At 49.0% G+C, this 22823-nt stretch overlaps 1 protein-coding gene across 1 annotated transcript in view; it reads right to left on the reverse strand.

Annotated features, from left to right (window-relative positions):
• Positions 1–363: 363 nt before the first annotated feature.
• Positions 364–22823, reverse strand: part of ZC3H3 (zinc finger CCCH-type containing 3) — a 128011-nt gene continuing 105551 nt past the window's right edge. Inside the window, exons 9-13 of the mRNA XM_085053707.1 lie at positions 22545–22676; positions 10943–11121; positions 9171–9379; positions 1808–1885; positions 364–1666 (exon numbers count right to left, since the gene is read on the reverse strand). Coding sequence (XP_084909833.1) covers positions 1635–1666; positions 1808–1885; positions 9171–9379; positions 10943–11121; positions 22545–22676 — 630 coding nt within the window. The 3' untranslated portion in view covers positions 364–1634. The remainder of the gene's footprint in view (positions 1667–1807; positions 1886–9170; positions 9380–10942; positions 11122–22544; positions 22677–22823) is intronic.

Genomic DNA, 22823 nt, shown 5'->3' on the forward strand with positions numbered 1-22823 from the left:
CGGGAAGGGAGCAGCGGTGGGCAGTGGAGCCACGGGCTGGGAGAGGAGCTGCTCATTGCCTCCTTTAATTAGTGCGGCACGAGGATTATCCTCGTCAGGGATCCATGGAAAACCAAAGCTCCCGACCACCGCCGGCCATCCCTGAGGATTCAGAGCAGCAGCATCTCCTCCGGGGTGATTTTTAGGGAATTTAGTTGGGGTTTTTTTAGGGAATGTCTACATGAAGAAATATAGTTTCTGGGTAAGAAGTTTAAACAATTTTAAAAAAACAAGGATTTAAGGGATAGGAGTGACTCCTTCACTGGATTTGGATGAATATTTGATGGAATGTTCATGCACGGCTGAAAAAAGAGGAAAGCCACAGGGAGGCTCCTCCATCCCAGGGGAGGAAACTCTTTATTTACATATCAAAACACAGGAGTTAACAAAAGACATTTTAATACCAACGAAAACCACAACATTTTTATTAAAAATTCAACTCGTTGGACACACTCTGGGGCACAAGTGACATTCCAGGGTGGGGACCCAGCGGTCCTCCAGCACCTGGGGGGTGTTGTGGATGTGGGAAGGTGACGAAACCCCCCCAGGGGAGTCACTTGGTGAAGGGAAAACCCTATGGGGTTTTGGGGGCAAAGCCACCCCTGTTGGTATTTCCCACCCCATCTCCAGTCACACCTGGGTGCTGCACCCTCAGGGAGCCCCAGTTTTTCCCAAATCCCTGCTGATTCTTCCTCCCCATGGGATTTTGCCTGAGGGGCAGGGGATGAGCAAACCCCACTGCCCCCCCACGGCTGCTCTTGGCACCTCTTGGCAAAGGGAGCTGTTCCCAAGATCTCATCTGTGCGAGGGAACAGCAACTGCCAGCCCAAAATCCCTTGAAAATTGCAGCTACGGATGCAAAACCCCATTGTTCCAGCGACACAACTCTCACCCCGTACTCTGCTCCTGCTCGGATTTGGAGAGTCCCAAAATACCCCAAACCCTGAAGACTTCACTTGGTTTTCCCAGTGGAGCCCAAACCCCTGCTGGGATAGGGAGAGGTGGGGGGTCAGGTGCAACCAGGCCATGGGAGACCCCAAAATGCAGAGTGTGAGCTCAGCACTGCTCCCAACACATTTCCATTAGGGATGCTCCCAGCTCCAAGAAATTTCCCCCCAAAAGCAGCAGGATTGGCTCTTGGAATGGCAGGATCGGGGCTGTGGGCACTTTACACCCATTACATCCCAGCACTGTGACTTGTCCCCAGTACATCCTGACCTGGATGTGGGAATGTCACCTGATGGCATCAAACCACCTCAGGTCCCCCCATCACCTCATGTCCAGGACAGCACCAGAGGATGGATGGGGATGGGAAGCTCTTCCCAGCCCCACAAGCATCCAAGGAGGTGGCAGGATGTTTGACAAACCAGCTGAAAAGGCCATTTATTGGTCAATTCAAAGATTCCAAACAAATTCCTGAATGAGTGGTGTAATTCCCACGCTGCCACATGACTCCGTGTCCAAACGACGTCCCGGAAAAACAAGAGAAGGAGGGGGGTGCCATGTCTGGACATGACAATCCTGAGGTAGATGCCAAGCTGTTCCCTGGCTCTCCAGTTCCTGAGCTGGTTGGCTGCCATGGGATTGGCATTGACTCACAGCCGAGGCTTGATCTGCAGCCGTTTGCCTGGAGGGAGGAAAGGGAAAGGGGATGGTGGGAATTCTGGATGTTCCCAGGTGTCTGCTTGCCTGGTCATGGCGGGGTTAAAGCAGTGGGAAAATGGGAATGTGGGTGGTTCTCCACCCTGGCAGCACCCACTGGACTCACCTCTGCCACCCTCCACACGGGGGTTCTCAGAATCCTCCAGGGATGCCCTCGGCAAAATCCTCCTCCGTTTGGAGTTGCCTGGGAAGGAAAGGAAGAAAAGAGGAGAAAGTCATTGAGGTTGGCTTGGGGCATCTTGAAAATCCCTTGGAATGCAGGTGTAGGAGTCCTGAGTTCCTCTTCTGCTTCACATCCCCCTTGGCTATGTCCAGGATGGAGGTGGCTTCATTCCACAAATCCCTGAGCATCCTCAGCTCCCTACAAGTGGCACAAGACAGAGGCACTCCAAGGTCCCTTCCCACCACCGAGCAGCGAATCTGCCACAAAACTCCCAAAGTTATGGATGAAAAAGAGAATTAAAAAGGATCCAAACCTTCCCACTGGAGCACAAGGTGAACACCAGGACCTGCTTTGGTGCTGGGATGGAAAGAGCCGAGCACCAGCAATCATCCCCTCCCAAGCATTCCCAGCATCCCTTCAGGATACTCCAGGTGATGCCTTCTGCTTGCTGGAACATGGTGCTTCCTCCAAAGAGGGTTCTGGATGCTCATGTAGAGCCAAAACTCCATGAAGTGCCTCTGGGAGGTGACCTCCTTGTAGGACAAGTCCAGGATCGTCCCATGGACCAAGGAGGACGGTGTGAAGTCCTTCACCATTTCAACCACAATGTTAGAAGTACCTTTCTGCAAGTTCTCCTATTTTCTCTCTCCAAAGGGTCTAGAGAAGTGGTTATGGAGTTCCACCTACCAGAGTGATGGCTGGTAAGGAAAGTGGTGGCCACTTGGGGAAGAAGACAATGAGGATGGAAAAAAGGGAAGGTTTGCCAGAAAAAAAAGAACCCACAGCTTGTTGAATGATGAGATTTGGTGGGAAAACTCCCCCCTCACTCAGGATTAATGGAGGTGGAAAAGGACATGGAGAAGATGGAGAAAAGCCAGCCCAAACCCCTTCCAGATGTTCTGATGGCCATGTTCCTTCAGAATTACACATGGCACTTCCCAAATTATGAACCCAGAGTGGAGGTGGGACCAAGAACACCTTTGAGCAGCCTTGAGAGCCCAAAGGAGAAAGTTTTTGGGGCAGGGGAGGCAGGAAAGGTAGGGGAGGTGAGGACCCAACAACTGGGAGTCTCCAAGAGTTTTCCTTTGCTTTCCAACTTGGATAAACAAACTTGCTGGGAGTCAAAGCCATGCTGGCAGTGATTCATCGCTCCAGAGTTAATTTATGGAAAATAAAGAGGGCTCATTTAGCACCTTTCCACCCTTAATATAACTCCCATACATCAGGGGGATGCACGGCAGCCACAACGGATCCGGATATTCCTCACCAGCAACGCAGCCAAATCTGGCTTTTGGGAACAGTGACATGGAGCAAAACATCCATCCTGTCCCCACACCCCCAATTTTTCCCTTTGGCATCCAGCCAGGTGGTTCTTCCAGTCTGGCATTCCTGAGTGCTGGAATTAGGGTACAGAGCTGCTGGCTGTGACCTCAAGGGGTCAAAATCATCATTTTTGTGGACCTGTCCTACCAGAATGTGGCATCAGTTTAATGGGAATGGTGGGAATGACTCAATTCCCTTTGGAAGAGCCAGGAAAAACTTCCTTAGGTGACATCCATGAGGCAGCTCAAAGCAAACATGAATACAGAAGCAGAAATAGGGATTTTTTTTCCCCTTTTTTTTTTTTCTTTTTGGGAGAAGAAGAAAGGTGATTTTTAAATCAACCATAATTGACTTCCCAACTTTGGCACAGAGCACACAGAGCCGAGATACTTCCAGAGCATCCATGCTTGATTTCTAACAGATTCCTCAAAAAAATCAAGACAGGAATGAGGAAATAAACCCAAAATTGTCCTAAATGGGTTCAGTTTCTCCCCTCGGATAGAGTCAGATGAAGGATTGAGCAACCAACAGGTGAACACCACATCCCAAAACACCCCCAGGAGGGGAAAACCTGGATCAAACAGGGGTGTCACTTCCCACCCCGGCAAAGGAAAAGATATTTTTCCAGTTTTGTGCTTGGGAGATCCTGCAAATGGCGTGATCAATCTTGGGTTGCATCTCCAGCTCCTTCACCCTCTCCCCCCGCCGCCTTTCCCGGCGTTCCAGGAGCGGCGCAATCCATCTTGCAAGGAACCAGGTATATAATTTCTAGTTAGCGAAAGCAACCCCTTTTTCATTCCGATGATTGAACAGCTTCCAAAGGAGGAGAACTGAGGCCGGATCACGAGTTTTCCATCGAAAACCAGGCGGTTTTCGCTGAGCTTGTCAGGCTCGTCAGAGAATTAGGACTTCCAGCGCTCTTCCTCCTGATGGAAATCAACATTTATTTTGCCTAAGCCTAAGAAGGTGTCAGGCAGACGGAGAAACTTGCCACTCTTCTCCAGGAAAAAAGAGGGAAAAGAAGGAAATCTAATAGAAATATATTATCAAGTCCGAGGAGTGGACAGTGCAGTAAATCACACTTCAGGTGGCACCATTAGATTTTTCAATAAAACCTGGTTTTCCCCCAGCCAGAGCTGAGCGGCTCCAGCTGCATCTGACAGGGAAGTTAAAACCAAATTTGTTTTGTCCAGATGCTGATCCGAGAGGGGTTGAAAGGGATTTCAAGGTGGGGAATTCCCTCGGATGAAGGGTGAAAGGAGGTGGGTCTGAGCCTGAGCCCCAAATCTTCTCCCTGCTCATCATTCCTGATCCCTGAGGGATTAAAAAATTTGGTTTCTCCGCAAGGTGGGGAGGTGGAATGCAGCTGGAGATGCCCCACATCAGGGGTGGAAAATTCCCAAGCCCCAAAGCAGCAGGATGTAGGGAAAGACAGCTTTCTTGCAGCTTTCCAAACTTTATCATCCAGCAGGAGAAAAACTGGAATTTTTGTTCGTTTCCCTCCCTGAACAACAACAACAAATTATTATTATTACTATTATTATTATTATTGTTGTTGTTTTGTATTATTATTATTATTTTATTATTATTATTATTACAAATCTCAACAACAAAAGATGGGATGGAAAGCCCCAGAGCAAGGGCTGAATTTTCCACAAATGGAAAAAGCAGCTGAGGAGGGGGAAGGTTGGAGCTCCTTGGCTCCATCCTGCGCTAAACCCATGTGGTGACATCCTGAACCAAAAATTCATCCTCCTGCTGTTCTGCCCAAACCTTCTGCCACAGGTGGGTGAGCCCCTAAAAATGGAGTGTAAATATCTGAATAACGTGGTCTAGTGGAAAGTGTCCTTACCCATGAGAATTATATGGTACTTAAGGTCCCTTCTGACCCAAAATCATTCCAGGATTTAATGAAAAAGGTCAAAAAATTAATATAGAATAAGTAGACTTCAGTCCCAGCAAAGGAGTGAGACTTGGCAGGTCCTAAATTGGACAGTTTGGCATGAGGAAATCAAATCACAGTGAAGTTTCTGACTTTTGGAGCTTCCCAGAGCCACCAAGACATGAGAAGATCCAACCTGGCCTCAAACACTTGCAGAGATAGGACAGCCACAACTTCTCTAGAAAACTTGTGCCAGGGCCTCACCACCCTGGAGATGTTTGACACCACACAGAGAAACCAATTCCCTGTAATTTATCCCCATTTCTTCCTCCCAAGAGGAACAAACTGCGCCAAGTCCTGCTGGAGTCAAAGCTGACAGTGATGCCAGCTCCTGTTATCCCAGGAAAATCCCCTTGTGTCCAAGCCCTCCATTCCCAACCATGCACATGCCTCCTGGAAAGCTCCAGGGCATCTTCCACTGCCACCTTGCACTGATCAAAGGCTTGGTTGCCTCACGTGGCTGCCAAAAAAGTAGCTCTGGAGCAAAGATTTGGTGGCAGAAGAAGCACGGAAGGAGATGCTGAAGGTGATGATCCCATGGATCCAAGCAGGAACGACCACATCCACATGGAGGGCAGCAGCACTGGATTTCTCCTAAATTAAATTGGGATGTCCTATGCAGGACCAGGAGTTGGACTTGTGAATCCCTTCCAAACTGGGATATTCTCTGATTCCTGGAGCTGGGAATGGTTGGATCACCAAGGCGGGCAGTGGCAGCTCCACGCCCAGCGGGGATCATTTCTCAACCGCGGCGAGAAAAGAGGCAAAAATCCGCATTCCCAAACTTATCCCTCCAGAACTGGAAGCCGTAAACAAACCCAGAAGCCGCCGCCGCGCCTCCCCAAATTCCTCGGAAGCCGAGGCAGTTGAGCGTGCTCAGCGGAGCCGTTAAAAAAGACTGGAGCGAGCATCTTCCATTAACGTTACGACCGTGAAATATGACAATAAAATGACGGCCGTATGGTCCCAAATTTGCAGCCCGCCGAGCTGCTCGGGGTTTATCGTCACTCAAACGTGCAGAGAGCTGTAAAATGTTTACAGAAAGGGTCGTTTGCGGCTATAAAATCCTCTTTTCTCTCCTAAACAAGGCTGAGCGGAGCCATTTACAAAGCCCGGAATGTTCATCGGGGGAGAGGGGAACATCTGTTCTCTCCAGGAGTTTGCAGTGATCTTCTCGAACAAATTAACTAAAATGGGTGCTTTCTAATTAAATTAGCACTCGATTGGAATGGTTTGCATTGGTGCAATTAGCGCGGGGAGGCCAGTTAGGCTCCAGCACAGGCGATTTAACTGGAAGGTGAAATATGGAAAAGCCCATTACCTGGAAAACGGGAGTGGGAGGGGTAGGGAAGCCTGTTCTCCCTCCAGCTCTGTGCTCCTGGGTGGGTAACACAGGGTTAAGGATGAGATGTCACCAAAGCCACCCTTCCCATTCAGGATGCTCAGCTGGGAGTTGGCTCTCCCTGTGACACAGAGATTGGCTTTTTGAATGATGCTTGGAAAGCACCAGCACCCTCAAATTACAGAATACCGGAATCACGCAAGTTGGAAAAGACCTCCGAGATCAACCTTTGCCCGATCACCACCTTGTCAACAAATTACTCCTCTGACCCCAAATTTCCAGGCTCCTCTGGTGGGTTGGGAACACAGCAGTGGCTCTGCTCCTCCTTTCCAGTCCCCTTTTGCTATATCCCAAGCCCAGACCCCCACTGAGACCCTGCAAGCTGATGTTGCCCATGCTGGTCCTTAAAGGTCATCTCCAGACCCGCTCCCCATCCCTCCTGTGCATGGAGCTGATGTTTTCCCCCATTCCTCCTGCATTTACTGGGATTAAAAGGGCATTTTCTCCAATTGTGACTGTTTAACCAAAGAATTCAGCTCATTCCTTAATAACAGCCTGTCCTCCTCCTTATTTACCATCCTGACAATTTGTGTGTCAACTTCAGGCTTCACAAGCACAAACCCAACATTATCAGATCCCCAAATCCCACCCCCAAATCCCACCACAGACTCTGGCTACTTCCTAGAGCTACACAAGGACTCATCCTGACCATCTGCTGAGCTCCAAACACAATCTCAGAATCACTGAATATTCTCAAGGGATGCAGGAATACTGGAAGGGATCCACAAGGATCATGGAGTCCAAGTGATGTGGCCACCACAAAGTGTTTGGCCCTTTAGGAGCATCAGTGGCCTCATCCTGTGTCCTCTCAGGATGGTGGCCAGGGGGCCTCTTCTCCCCTTGGGTTTTGGGGGTCTCCGGGTTGCTGCTGTGCCCCTAAATCCCTTGGCTAACATTAAGAAGAGACCCAAGGATGAGCAAACCTATGGAACAACACTCCCATGTCCAGACTCAGCATGCAACTCCTTTGGCAAGGAAATTGCTTCATTATCAGATGATTTTACAGCCATCTGTGATTCCTGCCTGGTTTTCCTTTCCTATGGATCCTCCAGCATCTGCTTTCCCAATGCCACGAGCTTCCCCGGGCAAAGGAGCACGGAGGGATGACCTCCTACCTGCCAGCTTCATCCAGCCTTCCTGCCAACATTCCCAACTGAACCAGCTCCTCCTCCGCATCCTTCCACCAAAAACACCTGGAAACCATTCTCCCCTGGATGCACACACCAAAATTAAGAGGAAAAGGATGCCTTTGCTCATGAGTTACTCCTGAGTTACTTCAGGCTGCCGAGTGTAATCCGAGGCATTTCAACAGCTTTCTCGTCCATGGATTAATTGTTCCAACTTCATCATGGAGATAAAAACCCCAATTAAGCTGCTGCTTTGGGAACACTTCCCAAGATCAAAAGGGAGTTGGAAACAGGGCCAAGGAAACAGGGGAGAAGTCCCAGCCAGAATTGTCCCCTTGCTGTCTCCACCATACTGTGGCTCATCTGTGACTTAGGGAATATATTGTTAATCCTGGGAATTCTCTTTCCAACAGTGTTAAGGCATCTCAGACCTCCCTGGCTTGATGTGGCGGAGCCAGGCAGAGCCTTGCAGATCCTTATGGATGATCCTGCAAATGCTCCAGGCTGGCTTTTGCAGCTGAATTCATCCCTTCTCCCAGTGGGATCCTGCTCTGGATGCATGGAAATAAGGGATTGAAGATGGGAAAGGCTCACACTGAGCCACATCTTGTGCCAGCCAAACCGGTGGTGGGAATTTCATCATTATTCCCACAAAATATTGTGATTTCTGAGCCCATTCCAGGATGATGCTCCAGATATGAGGTGGCTGCACATCCCTCTGGAGAAGGATGGGAAGTGTGGAGCATCATCCAGTCAAACACCTCTTACCCAGAGCTGGGCAGAACCAGGCACAATCCCTGCCTCTCCATCTCCATCACCTCTGCCCCTGCAGATACATCCCTGGAGCACCCCAAAATCCCATCCCTTACTTGTGATTAAGGGATTTTCCCATGGAGGAGTTGAATTAGGAGAGATGGAACTAAAGTAAACATAGGAGAAGCAGAAGCTGCTTGCTTTCACGTGTCAGAATTCCAGAAAGTTCTGCTCATCCTAAAACCGCATTTTCCAAAAAATTTTACTGACTTCCAAAGCAGACTAACACATCTCCTCCTTCAAACTTCCAACCTGCAAACACTCCATCCCACCTCCCACTGGAATGTTTTTATTGGAAAGCTTCCAAGCTATTTCCTGCTGGGAAACAGATGTGATGGATGGTCCAGAGGTCCTCCAGAGGCAGAACATCCCTACATCCCACCAAACACCTTTCCAATAGGGCACTGCTGCACTTCCATAGTGGGAATGAGATTGGATTCATCATCAGATAATTTACAGGATAAGGAAGGAGTTGATAAAATAAGGGGACAAAATCCTCACGTACAGTTTTGGGAACAGACACAAGGATTTGTGCCAAGATGGGAATCTCGACTGCCATCCCAGTTTGGACTCCCAGTCTCAACTGGTTTGGTGACTCACAAGGAACATGGATCTCACCAAAACCCATGGAGAGAAGCAGAGAATACTTTTTTTTCTTGGAAAACTGGAGCAGCTCTGAGCAGAGGATGTGATTCCTACCTGGCTCATCCTCTGGCTCGTCCTCATCCCTCTCCACTTTGCAGCCCTGGGAACTGGGAGATTCTGGGGATCGGAGGGAGATGAAGGATGGCAGCTTTTGCAGGCAGCTGCTTGGCTTGGGGTCCTCCTCTTTCCAAAACTTCACCTCTTGCTCCGCACTGGAGGGTCCAGGAATTTCCCCATCGTCCTGGTGCTGAGCTGGATCATTCCTGCAGGAGGCAGATGGGAAAAATAAGTAAAACAATCCCACTTGGCAATGCTCGGCATGGCATCACATGCAATGGAAGAGGCTTGGAGCTCCCAGGTCTCCATCCAAGGCCATGTGGTATCCCTGATTTCCCTGGAGCCAGCACAGATTCAGCCAGAGTTTCTCCCTTCCAACTGGATTCCCTGACCTGCCTTTCCCTGCAAGCTTCCCAGCTCCTCAGATTCTTGTGGAACTGCTGGGCTCCTGTTTGGGATCGAGCAGAGGGGAGGGGAGATGGAGGGTGTGGGGAGTCAGGATGGCTTGGAGATGTCCTGCTGGGCTTGGCTCATTCCCAGCCCTGCCACTCTCTTCCAAGCTAACTTGACACTCCAGGTCCTTATGACATCTCCCATGACGGTGCCAATAAAGGAAAAAAAAACCCTCTGGAGCAGCTTCCAAGCTGGGGTGTGCTCCCTTCCCAGAGGAGGATGCCAGGAGCCTCCCAACCAGCCAACCCTGAGCTCATTCCTCTTTCCCTAAAAAGAGCAAGGAGCTATTTTACACCTCGTTCACACCGGGAACGTGAGCTGGGTGTCATTCCAAGGCTCTTCTGTCACCCGGGATAAGTTCGGAGAACCCGTGGAGCTGCTCGTCCCCCTCTGCTACCTTACAAGGCAGGGCCAGGATGAGGCCCAGACCCAGACCATGGAGAATTCCAGGAGCATGGACCAGCCTGGCAAAGCTCCCAGGTCCCTTCCTTTCCATCCCACCTTCATTACCACCTCCTGCTGCAAAAAGCCATGAGAAGCCAAGCACCAAATTGATTCTTTCTCCTTTCACCAAGCAGGACTTGGAGATTTTGGCTTTTAAAGCCAAATTTCCATTTGGCTTTAGTTTTAATTCCTTTGGGATGTAGCTGTCCTGCAGGCAGAACTTGGGAGTGAGGGCAGAAGATGTGCCAAGCTCAGGAAAATCCATCTCCCTGTGAGCATGAGGATCAACACATCCATCACCCGCCTGTGGCTCCATCCCAGCACTCAAAAACATCAGGGAGAGCTTGGAGAGCTTCCAAGGATTAACAAAGGGCCCAGCCTGGCACCAAACTTTTCTAAAGCCTCTTATCTCCATGTCCATCCCCAGTTCCACTTCTCCAGCCTCTTCACGCCATAGAGAGCACTCAGCTCTGCTCTCCAACATGGATGTAAGGTAGAGGGATGATGTTTTCCAGTTTCCCACATCACTGTGGATAACCTGGACCCACTTTCAGCAGTGGAATCTCCATCAGGGCTCCTCCATCTCCAAGAGGAAGGTCTACAAAAGCCTTGGAGATACTTGGAGGTGCCAAAGCCCTGGATGAAAGGGTGAATTCCTAAAGGTGAATCCACACTTTTCTCTCCATCAGCTGCTCCTCAAGCATGGATACTGCCCATCCCAAGCATGGCTCCATCAGGAAACACCACAGTGACCCACATCAACAACATCCTAAAATAAACCAGGACACAGACAGAACGTATCTGAAAGAGGAAAAACCTGAGGCAGGGTGGGAAGAAAACTGTTTAATGCAGCAAAAGGAGCTCTTTCCTACCTGCCCGACTCCTCCTGGATCCGTCTCCAATTGGAAGTGGGGTTGTTGTGAGCTCCATCATCTCCAGCCTGCTGTGAGTGACGTCTCTTCTGGGGATGCAGGAGTTTGCACTGGGCACCCTTGGGACAGACACCTTTCTTGGCAAAGTCAGGACACACCAACGTGTGCTTCTTCTTGCACTGCCAGGGAAAGAGGGAGCAGAGTTGGTAAAGGCAGGGAAAACCCTGTGGGAGCACAGCTGGGCTCCTTCAGGTGGCACCAACACCTTGCTAAAGGGAAAATAGGGATGTCTTGCTGCTTCCTTCCCTGCATCAAAACAATATTCCATGAAAAAATACTACTAAAAAGAGTATTCTACTCTGGGACATTGTAACTGTCCTATGGTTTTCCAAATGCTTGATTTTATGGATTTAAATCACCAAAACCTCTAACAGCAATGATTTACCCCCATGGTGGTGATGCATGGAGGTCCCAGGGAGGTTAACTGGGCTGGAGAAGATGAGACTGGGGAGGGTTTTGTTGTCCCAGACATGCTTGGGACTTGGGAGGAGCAGGGAAGAGCACAGAGTCCTTTCAGGATTTATTTTGGGATCACTGAACCACCTTTCTGATGAAGATGGATGAGAGCTGGAGCTCAGCCTGCTCTGCCATTGGCTGATGCTCTCCCATCCAAGGAAGCTAAGCGTGGCCATGGAATGGGGCTGTCAAAATATCAGCATCAAGATGTTCATCCCTAAAAATGCTCCCAGATCCAGATTTTGGTGAATTCCAGCAGCTTCTGGCAGTGCTGGTGGGAGCGAGGTGTCATCAGTGTCTCAGAGCTTCCCCACAAGGCTTTCTGCTGGAAAATGGCACTTTTTGGCAGTGGGAAAGGCAGGAAGAGAGGCAGGCAGGGAAGAGGAGATGCCTTCAGCTGGGATTTCTGTCTGGGTGGATGGGAATGTTGGCGGGAGGAAGGAAAAAGAACAGTCTTTCTCTAATCTCTGTTCCCAGCAATCCAGAGAGCTAAACCCAGTATATTCCAAGGGATGAAGGGTGAGAGAAGATCCTGGACCCCTCTTAGTCCCATGTGGATCCACTCCCACCCAGGATGCTCCATCCCACCCAGCCTGGCTTTTGCATCACATCTTGACATCCATGGAGAGACCCAATCCAACCCACACAGCACAACCAAGAATTCCCAACTCCAACATCCATTCCCTTGTTGACTTTCTCCACGAGAAATGTGGGTCTTTCCACACTCAGATGCCCACACATCCCATTTCTCCATGCTACAGACACTCAAATCTTGGGGAAAACAAGACAAATCCACGGGAAGAAAAACACATGGAGAGTTTCAGCACCACCATTCTGGTCTGTTTACAAAATTCCATTTTCCCGAACACAGGGGATGGAGGTCACTTCCTGCCCTTTTAATGCAACTCGACTTTGGGGACATGGGAGCAGCTCCCCATGCTGACCTTTGGGATTAAGCAGGATCCCTGCTGAGCTCTCTCCTTGAACAGCAGAAGGATTTGGCAGGTCTGTCACCTGGGGCCAAGTGCTGAATTCGGCAGCAGAGCAAGGAGCTCGTGTGCTGGAGGATGGGGATGGTGCTGAGCAGCAGGAGGGCTGAGATCCACATGGACACACGGATTTGGGCTCCATGGGGGGGATGGCACAGTGACAGTGCTGCTTTTCCACAAAAAATCCATTTAAAACCCCCATTCCTATGATTTTCCACCTCTGTTTGAAGGAGCTTGAATGGGAAGCTGGTCTACAACCAAGGGATAACATGGCTTTGCCATTATTCCCAAATCCTGTGTTCTATAGGAACATGGAATCCTTTGGGTTGGAAGCGACTTAGAAATCTTATCATTCCAACCTCCTGCCATGGACAGAGACACCTTCCATTATCCCAGGTTGCTCCAAGCTCCCTCCAACCTGGATTTGGACATTTCCAGGAATGGGGCAGCCACAGCTTCACTGAGAATTTAATTCCAGGGCCTCCCCACCCACCCACGGAAGAATTCCTTCCCAATATCCCATCTAACTCTGCCCTCTGGCAGTGCAAAGCCATTCCCCCTTCTCCTGTCACTCCATCCCTTGTCCAAAGTCCCTCTCCAGCTCTCTTGGAGACTCTTTAGATACTGGGAGAGCCTCTAAGGTCTCCCTGAAACCTTTTTTTCTCCAGGCTGGCCAATCCCAGCTCTCTCAGCCTGTCTCCACAGGATATTTTCTTCATTTTCCCACTTCACCTGCAGACAGGATACATCCTGAACCAAAGAGAAACGCTTGGAAAAAGCAGCAACCAGACAGGAATTCAAACACAGGAAATTCTCCCAAAATATTAGCGAGCAGAAAAGCAAATTGCTCAACCTGATAACTTCTTTTAAAATAAATATGACAAAATTAGGGAAAAGAAAAACATAAAGGAACAGCCCATTAGGGATTGAAGACTGGGATGAATGCATGGGCAGAGCTTCCAAGCCTACTTTGAAGGGACAATTTCAATAGGATTGTGGGCATGGGCAAGCCCTTGGTGCTGAGTCCTGGTCCAACCACACCCAGTTCTTGGAATCACAGAATATCCTGAGTTGGAAAGGACACCCAAGGATCATCAAGTCCAAATCTTGGCTCTGCTCAGGATGATCCCTGAAAAGGATGTGAGATCTGCTTCTGCATAGAGGTTTCCAGCACAACATGGACTTGGAAAGGAGATGAGTGGGAAAATAGAGCCCTGACCTCAAAAAGCCACATTGATGCATCACTGCTACATCGAGGAATTAAGCTATTTTGGGAAAAGGCCAAGAAACGTGGCTGTTCCTTCCCAGTCAGGCACCAACTACAAATCCCTACGGGGTGGGACAGTGCCATGATCCCAGCTGGGCACTGGGATCAGGATGTACCATCTCCCCAGTGCTCTCCCCAGCCCCAACCTCCAAGAGAATCCTTGGAGCAGCCCATGTTTATTGGCTCCATGGCAAAAAGATACTTAATAAAGAAAACAAACTGTGTGCGACTAATCCAGGGGCCGTGTCCCCAGCTCGGGTTTCTAATGGCTTTTCCACGCCGCTCCCGGCGCTTCTTCCGTAACTCCCCGTCCATCCCCGCTGTCCCAGGGCAGGGATGGGGAGGCTGGAATCACCTCTGGAGGCTGGAAAAGCCCCTTCTGTTTATTTACAGCAGCTCCCCTGCTCCTGCCAGATCCGACAAGCCAGGGCTGGGCTTCCGTAGGGAATTCTGCCGCCGGCAGCGCGTCAGCCGGGGTGAAGCAGAGCGGAGCTGTGGGGTGGTGCTGGGGGCCATCTGATCCCTGCCACCTGTCGGGGTGGCTAATTATACCCCCCCGGGACCCCCGCCAGCCCACAGGTTTGGCCATAAGAAGGGAAAAAAGTCTGGTGCCTTCCACCAGGGAGATGAGAAAACCCCACAGAATTCCTAAAAAACCACGGGGAGGAATCTCACCCCACTCCGGCTCTACCAGGTGCTGATGAGAACACCAACATCCCATAGACATGTCCCAATCCTGATCTCCCTGCTGTGGGGTTCCCCCCATAGCCTGTCCAGCAGCAGTGTCCAGGGTTGGGATGGTGCCCAGCTGGCAGATCCCATGTCCAGGACTCCTCCCTGGCTGCCAAGGCAGCTTTGGGTGAAATTCCAGGTGCTGCCAAGGATCCACAAGGCCTTAAATGGTCCAAAAGGTCCTGACACACTCCAGGAGTGGGACAGGGATGAGGAGGTTTGCAGGGCCCAGCCTTCTTTAGCACGGAGCTGGCAAAGGAGGAGGCAGCAACTGGTGGAAAGTCCTGGCTCAGCCTTGGGAATGATGTTAATGAACATTTTCCATGAACAAGCTTGGCAGGAGGGGATGGAGGGTGGGAGGTGAAGCTGGGTCACTGGGCCAACCAACAAGCACCCACTGACCGCATGGGGTGGGGAGGAGAGATCCCATCCAGCCTGGCTTTCCTGGCTCTGGGCAGACGTTTGCCCAGGTTGAACTTCTCAAGTATCTCTGGGCTTAATCTCACCCCCTGCTCCTTTCCCAGTGCTGGGGGCACAGCAGGTGACAAGAGCTGGACCTTGATGATCCTTCTGGGTCTCTTCCAGCCCAGAATATTCTGTGATTCTGCAAAGAGATGATGAAGTGCTGGAGCATCTTCCCATTTCCTTGGGATCCATGTCCATCCCTCTATCCATCATGATGGACACAAGTCCCACCAACCAAACGTTCGGGGAAAGGATTAAAACCCCCAAAATTCAACTGCCTCAACTCCAGTGTTTTCTACCTTTTAAAGCCCTCTTGAGCATCCATGCAGCTTTTGCCAGAGCTATTCCAGGTACCCCCATGGCCAAGCAGCAGGATTAACGGACTGGATGGATGTCAGGCTGTTTTAATGTCCTAAGTGGCTGTTGGGAAGTGATGGCTGGAGGTGCTGGAGCTGTTTTGACACCACTCCAAAGTGACAGCCAGTAAATGGCTTTTTTCCGATGGCTTTTTTATAATTGGGTGCAGATGGAAACAGCCTTAAAAAAAAAAAATCCTGGCTCCCTGTCATTAAAACCAGGAGGACAACACATCCGAACATCATCCAGACTGGAATAATGATGGAGAAATTTAACCAGCTCAGTTATCTGAAGGAATTTGCTCCAAAACAGGTTTCTGCCCTCAAAACAGAGTTTGATGCTGCAAAGTGCCTGTAGGGAAGTGATGACTCCTGACGGTCTTATGATCACAGGGATTTGGGATCTGAAAGCTCTCTAGGATCTACCACAAATCCATAAACCCTCTCCTTTGGTATTTCCATGAAATAAAACAACATTTGAGCTAAAATACCTCTCGAGCTGGAGTAAGACTGGAATGGTGTTTTGAAATTCATTGGGAAAATTGTATTTAAGAGGCAGCAAAGCAGCTGGGAGGGAATCCCTGCTCATGGCAGGGGGTTGGAATGAGATGGTCTTGAAGGTCTCTTCCAACCCAAACCAGTCTGCAATCCCAGGATTCTATAAAACAATGGCACCACTCATGTGATGTCATCTGCAAATTTGCCAACAACCCCTTTATGTCATTAATAAGGCATTAATTAGCACTGGTCCCAGTACAGACCATTGAAAGACACCACTTGTCACTGGTTTCCACTGGATATTGAGTCATTGGCTGTAACTCATCCCTCTGTGGCAATGCTTAGGGAATTCATCCATCCTCTGCACTGCTTTGAGGAACCTCATTTCCATCAGGGACTTCCACAATCCCATCCATCCCACCTCAAAGCCAGTTTCAGGTGGGCAACTCATCGATGGTAATACATGGAGCTCCTGGAGCAGGTCCAGAGTAGGACAATGAGGATGATGAAGGGACTGGAGCATCTCTGATGAGGAAAGGCTGACAGAGCTGGGGCTGCTCATCCTTGAGAAGAGACAACTGAGAGGAAATCTCATCCCTGTCTGTCCCTGTCTGTCTTAGTCTCAGAGCATGGACCAAGTTCTGCTCTGTAGGGCTCAGCAGTGGGACAAGAGAAATGGGCAGGAACTGATGCCCAGGAAGTTCCTCCTGAATTTGAGGAAGAACTTCTTTCCTGTGCAGTAACTGAGCACTGGATTGCCCAGGGAAGGTGTGGAGTCTTCCTTACTGGAGATATACCAGAACTGTCTGGACACAATCCTGTGCCCTGTGCTCTGGGATGACCCTGAGCAGGGAGGTGGGACCAGATGACCTCACTGTGGTCCTTTCCAACCTGACCCATTCCATGATCCTGGGAATCACCAATGGGTCAGGTTCCTGTGATCCTGGGAATCACCTACTGCTCACAGGATATGGGGATTTTCTGACAACAGAGAATAGATCAGACCAAAGGGAGATTCCAGACAGGAAGCAAAGACCAAATCTGCTTTTTGTTTTGTTTGTTGGGTTTTGTGTTCATCTCCACAGAAGTTCAGGTTGAAATCAAGAACTCTCTGCCTCATCACCACATTCCCACTTTAGAGCTGTGATTCCGTGGCTGCTTTTCTCCCAAACTTCCTGATTTTCATGTTTTGTGCCCCACCTCCTTCTACAAAGATAATAAAATGTAAGAAAGAGAAAATCACAGCCTGGGATTTATCTTGGCGCTGTTATCAACAATCCCAGGCTATTAAGCAGGTCCAGTTCATCCTGATAAGCTCCATCTTTAATGTAAGGATTGGAATTCTGTTGGAGATGCTACAGTTAAATTAAAGGAGCAATAAGAACCCTCATTACGCCATTACAAAACTACAAGATACAACTGGAAACCCAAAAGATTTCCATAGAGATACACGGATAGGATTGGCCATGGAAGAATCCTGATTGGTTTTTAACATCTTCTGAAGGTTACAAAGTGCTTCCAATGGGAAGATCCCATTGCCAGGGCTGAGATTTATCAGTTATCACCAGAGATCATTGCCCAGAGGAGATAGACAGGGGCTCAACATTCCCAACCAGGCCAGTGGGATGAGCCTGGATAGATTTCAGCTGGTTCAAATCCATCCTGGACACTACTGATGACCTTAAAAACAGCCCCTATTACTAATCCTACACCCTTTTTATTTTAAATAAAAATTCCACTTACTCATCACTTTGGTGACTGAAGATTTCTGTGAAACAACATTATGGGGGAAAAAACCCAAATCAAGCTCCCAGAGAACATCTGTCAACCAGAGCCAAAACTGAGGATAAATGAAATAAAGTTGCTTTTGTAGTTGATTTTCATACAGCTGCAGTGGACTATAAAAGAGCTATCAAAGGCAGAGTTCCCCATCAGCTATTTCCAAATTATTACAGAATCAGGGAATCGTTTAGGTTGGAAAATCCTGTTTCCCCAAGCACTGCCAAGGCCACCACTAAGTCACGTCCCCAGGTGCCATATCCACAGGGCTGTTAAATCCCTCCAGGAATGAGTATTCCACAACTTCCCGGGTCAGCCTGTGCCAGGGCTGGAAAACCTCTTGATTAAAAGTCCTCAAGGAAGAGCCAAGTTGGTTGGGAGTCAACCTGGGATCAAAGGAGGGGAAAAAAAGACCCAGAAACACAAAGATAAGATGCTTGTGAGGAAACAAAAATTCTGGTTGAACCAGAAAAATCATCTGAGAATGGAAAGCATGAACAGTGTTGAACTTCACCCTTCCATGATAAAAGATTAAGGAAAACAAGGATTTCAGGCTGCCTCTCTCCATCACTGGATACTTAAGAGAAGGTTCCAAAAGGTATTAAATATTTACTGTTGTAACACAGCTCAAGTGGCTTTTTCTAAAGAAATGTGTTAAATTGAATGTATCAGACACACAAAATAAGTTTCTGGTGGGAAACTGTAGAACTTCCACCAGAAAAGGAGAAAACAACCAATCAAACACATGAAAAACCACAAAATGATGAGGTTTCAGCTGAGAAAAAAATCCCCACATTTGAAATGTCTACAGCAAAACCATGCAGCTGCCACTGCAAAAAACACCTGGAGGAGGAAAGTGATTCTTCCCAAGGAAGCAGCACTTCCTCAGGCAGTGCTGTCCCTGCCCCTTATTTTTTTACATGGACGAAGCAGAAATCAGAGCTCTGGTGAAAGTTGCTGGTCCAATAAAGAGATGGATTTTAGGAGGCTGATACGCAGTCCCAGCCCCTCAAACCAAGTTCCCTGGTCAAGCTTTACCATCACAAGGCTGGATGTGGAAGCTGGAATTCCAAAGGGATTGCCGGCAAACCAGCGCACAGATCCCCTTCTTATCCATGATTTATTCCAGCGCATCTCCCAGTGCCTTTTCAGGGAAGCCTCATTGTTTAATCTCACTGTGTCTTGCTGTTTAACAGTTCCCACGAGGGAACAATTTACCCACAGGCTCCAAGGCAGCCGATGAAACAATCCGGAGAGAGGGATTTAATGCGGCTCCGGCGCTAATGGACACGGAGGGGGGAAGATTATTTAATACAAAACAATTTCCCAGATGCAGCAATGGAATCATTGAGTGGTTTGAGTGGGAAGGGACTTTAATGATCTCATTCCAACCACCTGCTGCAGGCAGGGACACCTTCCACTATCCCAGGTTGCTCCAAGCCCTGTCCAACCTGGCTTTGGACATTTCCAGGGATGAGGCAGCCACAGCTTCTCTGGGAATTTCATTAGAGGGCCTCACCACCCTCCAAGGGAGGAATTTCTTCCCAATATCCTATCTGAATCTATCCCACTTCATGTTTTGTGCCAGTAAAGCAAATCCCAAGGCAGCTGCTCCTTGGGATCACCTATGGATGAGCTCCCAGCTCCAGGCTCTTGGCCACACAGAGATCTCAGCCCATGGTTTGCCATCAGATTTGGTTTGGGTTGGAAAAGTCCCTAAAGCCCATCCTGTTCCAACCCCCTGCTATGGGTAGGGACACCTTCCACTATCCCAGGTTGCTCCAAGCCCCATCCAACCTGGCCTGGAAGACTTCCAGGGATGGGGAATCCACAACATCTCCATCCAATGTCTCCTCCTGCTTGTCCCTTGCCCTGGGGTCACATCACCACGGACTCATCACTCACTGGTGCTGCCTCATCCCTCACATCCACCAGCCTCATCCCATCTTCTCCTAGAGAATTCCTGCTCCAAGCCCCTGCATGAGGCCCCAGATGGGAGGAGGGATGTGGAACCACAGAGGAGCTTTGACCGTAGAGCAGCTCATTAAAAGATCTCCAGAAGACCCTGGGGAGAACCTGCAAGAGTCCCCATTTCTCCCTCTCTTCCCACTTCACCTCCAGCACAGGTGGCTCACCCAGAGGGACTTCCCAGCATGACCAGGTTAGGGTGCCAGGGAAGGGCAGGGAGCTCCAGGAAAACTGGGACAGAGATCTCCAAGGTGGGAATCACTCTATGGACTTAAGGGACACGTATGATGTGTTTTGGGATGATCCACTTAGGAAGCACACACGGTGGAGAAACTTCCCAACCCATGACCAAGGAGTCTCTAGGAATGCTGGAAATCAAGGTCCCAGCTCTGCCACCTCAGCTCCCTTCAGGAAACAGAATCCTGGAATCATTCAGGTTGGAAAAGCTCTCCAAAATGATCAAGTCCACCTTTTGACCAAACAATTGATACGGGGGGGTAACATTCCCTTAATGAAGGATGTGATCAGGAACTGTCCCCTGTCCCCAAGGGTGGACTTAGATCCTCTACAGTCCACATTCCTGATAAAGGACTTGGGAATGCAAAATTAAAGCTTTCTCACTTAATTGTAAATTCCAGGTGAAGCCAGAGCGGGTCAGTCCTGGTGTCATTTGTACAAAGACACTGGGAAGGAGCTGGAATTACAGCCCATGGAATGGGTCAAAGGTGGATCATCTTGTCCTGAGAATCCTGCAAGATGTCCTAGGCAGTACTTAAGAGACAACATTGCCAATGACACGTCATAAATTATGGATAATAATGGACATTTTTGATGGAGGTCTGCTAAAAATCAGGAATTGTGTTTCTCTGGGAAAACATGACTGAGAGGAGAGCCCAGTGTGCCAAATATCAGCATAAAACCACCTAAATTCCTAATTATGGATCATCCTCGTCAGAGTTTATCCACCAGGATGCTCCACTGGAGTCACAGACCTTTGCATTCCGTGTACTTTGCGCTTCAAACCAACATTCCTCGGACAGAGAAAGGCAGAACGAGGGAAGATTTACTCCCATCCTAAATAATTCACAAGAAAAGGGACTGCGCATCTTTAACAAGCCATCGTTTTATGAAGCAAGGTTAACATTTTTCCTTGATTCAGTGGAATATTATAAACTCTCCGGGGTCCATTTGAGGACTTTCTACTTGGAGCAAAGGCACGGACTCAGCACTTTTTATATTATTTAGAGAATAAAATTAACCCTTAATGGCCCAAGCTGGAATTTCTCCTCCCCAGTTAAATATGGCCCGCTCAGCAATTTCTCCCCATATATAATTACAGGCTGCTATCCATCATCTGGAGGAGAATGCTTTCCCGACATTCCGAAAGTGACGCCGTAAGCACTTTTCCTAATAGAATAAATATTCTAAATATCTCTTTTATATTTTCATTTAAATTGGAATATTTTAAAAATAATTGTCGGGACCCTGCCTGCGTGGTTGGCGCTGTGCTGGAGGGAGGTGGCAGGATGCCTGTGTTTTCCTTCCGAGTGAATGTTTATCCTGCATCAAGTCCCCCTCCACGCGCTGCCACAAAAAGTAATTAGGCCCAGACTAATTTACTAGAGCTTCCCATCACTGCTGCTGATGTCTTGCTTTCCTTAAAAGTCTCACTTTTGGTTTTTTTCCCTTTCTTTTCGCTCTGTGATGGTTTCTCCTCGGGAAAGGATGCGAGAAGATGCCAGAGAGGGTTTAGTGGGACTTGGAAGTGCTGGATTAAAAACTGGGATCAATGATCTTAGAGGTCTTTCCCAGCCTAAATGATCCTAGGATTCAGTTGTGTTTGGATTCTGGGACAGGCTGGTGGGATCTGAGCACCCATGGCTTCATCTGATGGGTTGTACCTCTGCCAAAAAGTGCTACCAGGATGGAGAAAAGGAGAAGAGCCCTCTGGGGCATCCATAGTTTCTCTGGGAAACCTGTGCCAGGGTCTCACCACATTCCCAGGGAAAAATTCCTTCCCAATGTCCCATCTATCCCTGCCCTCTGGCAGTGGAAAACCATTCCCTCTTATCCTCACATTCCATCCCTTGTCCAAAGTCTCTCTCCAGCTCTCCTGGAGCCCCTTAAGGCACTGAAAAGGGCTCCAAGGTCTCCCTGGATCCTTCCCTTCTCCAGGCTGAACATTCCCAGCTCTCCCAGCCTGGCTCCAGAGCAGAGGGGCTCCAGCCCTTGGAGCATCTCCATGGCCTCCTCTGGATCTGCTCCAGCAGCTCCACATCCTCCTGCTGTTGGACCCCAGGGCTGGAAGCAGCTCTGCAGGTGGGGTCTCACCTGAGTGGGGCAGAGGGGCAGAATTCCCCCTTTCCTGCTGGTCACAATTGTCCAATGATGAGCAGAAATCCTACACCATAACCCATAACCCATTTGGAAAACATCAAAGAGGAGTAAGGGCAGTCACTTGGATTCCCAAGGGAACACCAGCATGGCAACCCTCTCCCTTAGCTATGACAGGAAAAAGTGAGATCCTGTGTTTTCCAAATTCCTTTGGAGCAGCAAATGCACAGCTGTATGCTCAGCTGGCTGAGCAAGGCTGGTCTTGCTCCTAAAACTAAGCCACAGGATTTAAGGCTCAAGTTCTAACCCATCACAGAGCCAGTGTGGAAAATAAGCATTAATGCCTATGGATTTTCTACGTAAAACAGGGAATCATCAGCCTTTTCCTCCTTTTTTCATCTGTTTGAGGGGTTTTCAGGGCAGGTGCTTCCAGCTCAGACACCTGTAACATGGACACCCCATGGTGGCTCTTTCCAGGGAAACTCCAGGACTCTGATGAGCTGAAACCTTTCACTTCTTTCCTTTTTTCCCCAACCAAACCACTTTGCCAAAACCCTTTAGATAAGCACAGGACTGCTGTTCATCACATCCAGGTGCTGAGCAGCTTCCAGCTCTTCCCTGTGGTTCCTTAGCTCGTGTGGGAAGAAGCTCATGGCTTTGGCTTTGGCCCACAGGAGCTGGGATAAATCCCTCTTTACCTTTTCTCCCATGGGACAATATCCTTTGAGGAAATCCTGGCACACTTCTGCCTTCCTGGACACGTAGACGTGGCTGTAGGGACAGTTGCTGTTGCTGCAGATCCCCTTCAAGTAGTAGGAACACACTGGCATCTGCAAGAGAGGAGGAGAAATCCGTCAGCATTCCCTAAAGCCGTGACTCGGAAGCATTGCAACCCCCAGAACTGAAATAAAACTGTGACAAGTGCAAAATAAATAGAAATCTTTTGCCAGCCACTGATCCCGGAGGTATTTTTAGCT

The sequence above is a fragment of the Lichenostomus cassidix genome, chromosome 2 (genome assembly GCF_008360975.1).
Source record: "Lichenostomus cassidix isolate B80296 chromosome 2, HeHo_3.0, whole genome shotgun sequence".
Classification (NCBI taxonomy): domain Eukaryota; kingdom Metazoa; phylum Chordata; class Aves; order Passeriformes; family Meliphagidae; genus Lichenostomus; species Lichenostomus cassidix.